General features: G+C 37.8%; 1 protein-coding gene across 1 annotated transcript in view; it reads left to right on the forward strand.

Moving 5' to 3' along the window:
• Positions 1 to 4929, forward strand: part of syn2b (synapsin IIb) — a 76742-nt gene extending 71813 nt beyond the window's left edge. Inside the window, exons 12-13 of the mRNA XM_032548650.1 lie at positions 1441 to 2227; positions 2470 to 4929. Of these exons, the coding sequence (XP_032404541.1) occupies positions 1441 to 2227; positions 2470 to 2623 (941 nt within the window). The 3' untranslated portion in view covers positions 2624 to 4929. The remainder of the gene's footprint in view (positions 1 to 1440; positions 2228 to 2469) is intronic.
• Positions 4930 to 6000: the final 1071 nt, after the last annotated feature.

The raw sequence follows: 6000 nt of genomic DNA on the forward strand, positions 1-6000 counted from the left end.
CTGGTCCAGTCCTCTGTTTACATTTGCATTGCTCTGGATTTTGCACATTTGAGGGGCCATTGTTTGAATGAGCATGTTGTGTTTTGGTTTTTGGTGAGTGCTATTTATGCCTGTTTTTGGAGCTGCAGTGCTGAAACAAGAGGTGTGAGGTTTTGAAATGTTGATGTGAATCTTTTTATTGTATTTAGGCACTTGCTCTTTTTCTCCGTGTAATGTTTTGTTTTTGTTTTTTTCTTTAATTTTGGAGTTGTTTACATATACAGGCACAAGTATACTTACACTCACTACAGTACATGCATTAATGTCAAGTTATTTTATGCTTTGATTATTTAGATGTTATTTTTCCAGGAAAGAATGGGAATACAACATGCAACCTCAATTTCTAAGAAAGGTACACAATTTTTACAATTCTTACATTTATTTTTCAACCACAGTGGTTTAAAACTGTTGAACCAGATGCAAATATACATACACTTCTAATAACACACTAAAATTGTGCTTAATGCCCCTGAGAAAGTTGAACCATCAAGTGTTGCCTTTTGTTGTCAACAACAAGCTTCAGGTTCAGTTATTTGAGGACTATTTTAGGACAGAATTGGCTGCTCGTTTAAACTTGTCCTGTTATTAACCAAGCTTTTAGTTTCTCTGTTGACAAATTTCAGATAAGCTTGATAATGTTTGTTTTATTGAATCTAGATCCAGTTTCTAAAATGTCTTTGAGTTTTTGTCCAGTTGGAACTCTCAGTTGTGTCCAAGTTTCAACCAGGATTAAGTAAGTAATCTGGAAATTCACAGCAGTCCCTCAGCATGATACTACCACCACCAAGCTTCAGAACTGTTACATTGTTCTAAGGTTTGAAATCCTCACTTTGACTCCTCCAAATATATTTCCAGCCATTATGTCTAAAAAGCCTAGCAATCTTAGACTCATCTGACCATAAAACTCCAGAGTATCTTTGGTTTGCAGGAAAATATGAATAGAGTTTGAGAGGGGTTTTTTTGTATTCCTCACATAGAAACTTCTTTCATTACCCTGATGATGGTTAAACTCTCTTCACAGTGACACTGGCGTTTCAACATATTCCAGTTCTTGGCAGGCCAAAGTTGACAGCCAATGGGAAATTACCTGTTGCACTGAGTCATGTAAAGATATTATAGAATAATCTTCACCACTTACTACCAGATATTTAAAAGAATTTTAGTCGGTATATATAATTTTGGCACAGTGGAGATCAGAGAAAATTTATCATAAAATTTAAATTGTGTACCCAATTTTTCTCTGTAAAATTCATAGAAGCTGAAATCCTTGAGGTCATTCAATCATGGAAAAATAACAGTTCTAAAACCTCATTAAAAGCCCAAATTACTTTAGCATTCATGCTGCAAGTGTAAATGCATACCTGTATTTTAGTAAAACTACTAATTTTCTCATTGCTTCAGGTGCGGCACTGAAATCACAGAGTGTGGATGTAACAGCAGAATCAGCAAAAAGAATGTCTGAACCTAAGCTTGACCAAGCCCAGAAACCTGCTGGCACTCAGAAACCAACTCAGGCTCAGAAACCGAGCCCGGTCCAAAAGGCTGCCTCTGTCACAAAGCCACCCGTGCCGAGGCCTCCCCCAATGATCAGAGCCCCTTCTGTAACAAAGCCAACCCAAGATTCTGCTTCCAGCTCAGTCCCATCCAAAGCTTCACCGTCATCCCCAGCTAAAGCAGCCAAAGCTCCTGGTTCTCCACCAACAAAAGCCCCAGCAGCAACTTCAAGTTCCCCTCCAGCCTCTCCCAAAACTTCTGCTGCCACCACAGAGCAGCCCAAACCCCAGCCACAAGGCTCTCCATCAGCATCACCTGGGAAACCTAAAGATCTGCCCCCAAAACCCACACCACCCGCAAAGCCGATCCCTCCTGTTCGCAGGAATTCTAAGCCACAGCTTCAGCCAAAGCCACAGTCTCCTACTCCTCCAAAGGCTTTCCCCAAACCCCAGTCCACCACTCAACCCCAAGGCCCCGAACCCACCTTGGCATCTGATGCCACACACCCTGCACAGGTCCAGTCCCCTGCTAAATCCAGCCAGCCCTCCTCTAACGTCCAGGCTCAAGCTCAGGCCAAGCCACCTTCTCCATCCCAAAACCCTGAGCCGACTCCGGCTGAAGCACCCGCAGCATCCAGTGATCCCCAGGCGCCTGTTGAAGATCAGCCCCAACAAAAGACCCATCCACTACTGAAGTAAGAAACACATTATCAATATGCTGTGGATAATGCAAGAACAAGAACTTCACACAGTATTTATCTAGATTAACAAATCACCTGTTATTCTCCAGTAAAAGGGTTATGATTAACCATCTCTGTTTTTACTTCCTAATTACACCCTCATTAATGTTCACATACCCCTCTTTTCCTTTCCCTCTAATGCTCCTATAATTCCCCATAATTCCTTCCCCTCCTCCCTCCATTCTTCTCCCTTCCAGTAAGTCCCAGTCCCTGACCAATGCCTTCAACGCCTTTAGCGACTCCTCTTTCTTCCGCGGGGTCTCAGGCTCCGCTGGCGATGGCCAAGAAGAGGCAAAAGCTGAAACCATTCGCAACCTTCGAAAGTCCTTTGCCAGCCTTTTCTCCGATTAAACACAACCAAACACAACCCCTTGTTGATGCTGGTCCTCCTTTTAACCAGTGACCAGCTTTCCTGATTGACGTTAAATGTGAACCAGTCTGAGATTAAAGTTTGTGTGTCAGTTGTACTTTATTCCCCACATCCTTTTTCCTGTTCAGCTCCTCTCTTATCTCCCCAGTGCAGGTAACAGTGAGGCCTATTGGAGACAAAGATTATTCAAAGACTGTCTTGAAGGAGTTACGTCATTGATACAGTGCCTGACAAAAAAATACTTATGTCTCTTGATATTTTTCACATTCTGTTGCATTGAAACCACAAACTTCAGTATATTGACGTGATGGACAAACACTAAGAAATGCATCATTTTGAAATGGATGGAAAAAGCCAGACATGAGCTATAGCTGTCTTGTTGGCAGATTCTTCCACAATTGGATGACCTCTGAAGTCAGGTGTTCAGTGGATTTTATTTAGGTGGCTTATAGTAAAAGTGGTAGATTGTACTTCCCCACCACAATTCAGATACTCTCTTCTTTTGCAAAAAAAGTCAGTCTGTGCACCATTTTTTATTATTTCTCAGTTACGTGCAAGTTTACCTCAAACTGCTACACTGCCATAGTGATGCATGTATAGCACTAATCCCTGTTGATTCATATTGAGAATATGCAAAGGATCACACCTGAAACATGTTTGGAGTAATGTCAAATTATGACCAATTTTCTAATACACCTAAATGCATCAGATTATTGATTTCTATTAAATTTGGAGTCTGTTTGACAGCAAAAACACGTGTTTTGTATAATTGTAAATAAATTTAATCAGTAAGTGATTAAGGGATATGAGTTTTTTGTAAGGCACTGTACATAATATATTACAGTAGACAAAAACTATTTATTTTCACATAGAACATTAAATGACTTGTCGAAAGTAACATGAAAGATATAAGATGGATTGTACATATAGTATTTATACAAAGTATATAAATCTAAACGTATATAAATATAAAAGGACATAAGCCAGTAAAAGAAAAAAAATATATAGCTGCAGTTTTGCAAGACATTTACAGTGACATAACTCTTTCATTCAGTGACTAGATTTATAGAAACTTTACCTAATCTGACGTTTGATAGTTTCCCCTACTGTAAATGTTGTCCCCTTGTGAGTAAAAGAATAGTAAAACAACATCATTAAAAGGTTTGTTCCTCTGTATCTCCAGCTGTGTTGTCTCTGGTCCTTGGCTACTGATTGCCAGGCTCTCCTAGACTTCCCTGTTTTTGTCCTAAAAAAGGCCTTGAAGTTCATCTTTTTTGTGTGGGAGTTGGATATATGTATGTGTGTGTGTTCACCCGTGTTCACTAGTCGTGCATGACTCCTAAAAGTGGCTCAAAACGTAACGTTTGGATCAGAAGGGAGCTCTATCAGTGTTGAGTTTAGCCCTCTGTTGCCTCTCTCCTCTTTCTAGATGTTGTAGCCTTATCGTGAACATGTTCTCGATTCACAGCTATGTCCGCTAGCTGTGCAGACCTGGGTCAATCACAAACTGAAATGTATTCATTTACTCTGAGGCAATTGGCTTTGTTTAACCAGTACTGTGTGGGAGCAGGTAACTGGCTGACTAAATGAATGCATTTCAAACAGTTACTCATGTCTGTCGCTGTGACTGGTGATTTCTTGTTCCACCTCTGTGTAGATCTATCAGCAGTATTGTAATTTGTTGATTACTCTCATTGAAAAGACGTTGAGACAGTAGTGCAATAACACCTCGACATGACTGTTGAGCGCTGTCATCCTTATATAAATAATATCATACATAAAGGATTTGTCTATGTGTTAATTTAAGAGTTCTTTCAGTGGTCTGGGTCCAGGTTGCTTTTAAACTGCCGTCAGGAGCATGATGTTCTGTGTTGGGTTTGTAGCCAATCTTATTTGTGTAGTTGGAGTGAATTTAACACAACCTGGAGGTCATCTCCTACCTTCATTGTTTAAAAAAAAGGGAACAATCTAAATACAACCCATTTTAATGCAGATAATTTTAACCAGTGTGCTTATCCTTCTTCAGTACTGTTGAAAGTAAATTTTTAGCATACTGTATTTGTCGGTGTCACCCCAAGAAGTTTATTTTTTGTAAAACATTTATTTATTTAAGGCTCCATATTTATGGTACAGTATATATAGATATTTATTGTTTGTTTTGTATTGTGTTTTTATTTGTAATGCAATATCGCTTTGCATGACCTGGTGACTAATGTTATTTTTTTTCTGTAAAGATAAAAGTCAATAAAGATGTGATTCTATCATTCCATGGATTCACTGAGATTCACGTTGATGCCTCTGACTTTTGTCTGTGGAGAAGCAAATGCACAGTGATAAACTGGCACATATAACGAGAACTTAATATCCCTCATATGCTTGACAGGACTTGACATGTTCACATAAAGCACTTAAGTTCTTGATGATTGGACCTACATAAAACCTATTTTTATGCAGGGCGAGACAAATGACTTGATGGGACATAGTGTAATAGCAGCTCAAGATTAAATTAAGCTGCATGAAGACAAATTGAAGAACATATTTTTACTAATATAGAGAAAAGAGATCATTCAAGAACTTAAATTTAGATGAGATGCGTATGTAGCTTGAAGAAATTATGTAAACAATTTGTTGTGGTTGTAGTTTTTTAAATTTGAAACTGAACATTTATTAATGTTAAATCAACTGCATTTTTCTTTGTTCTGGAGTTTTAAATTGGTTTTTAAAAGTTAATACTCGGGCTAAGGACTTACTTACATATGTACTTAAAATGTAAGCTGTCCTGCCAGTAAGTTAAATAATTTATGCAACAGCAAAAAAGTACAAGTATTTTTATAAATGATTCATCTACCAAAGAGTTCAATGGTGAATTACTATTTTTTTTTAACCAGGAAGTCAAAAAGACACATGTTCACCAGATGAGCAGTCTGTACTAACTGATCTAATGTCATAGATATATAATGTGTGTATAACACATCTACCAGGGACCTGCATTGAACCAAAAGCTATTTACTTTTTTTTTCCTATACTTTAGTCAACCAGCAGATGGCGATAAATAATTATTGTAACATTTGGAGCTTGGTAGCATTTGTAAATGTACAGCATCTGAATATTACCAGCTCAGTGCAAAGATATAAAAACAATTCTGCAAAAAAATGGGTAAAATAACAATAATTTGAGAAAAAGGGAAACAACAAATCTACTTGTCACTGTCATGCTTTGATGTACTTTTATTCATATTAACGCAAAAGACAAATCAGTCATGTGCAATAAATATTATTTATATTTATTAAATAATTAAATATTATTTATTGCACATGGGTTTTTTTTGTTATTGACAGACTAATGTATTGATTGTTTC

The sequence above is a fragment of the Xiphophorus hellerii genome, chromosome 20 (assembly GCF_003331165.1).
Source record: "Xiphophorus hellerii strain 12219 chromosome 20, Xiphophorus_hellerii-4.1, whole genome shotgun sequence".
Classification (NCBI taxonomy): Eukaryota; Metazoa; Chordata; class Actinopteri; order Cyprinodontiformes; family Poeciliidae; genus Xiphophorus; species Xiphophorus hellerii.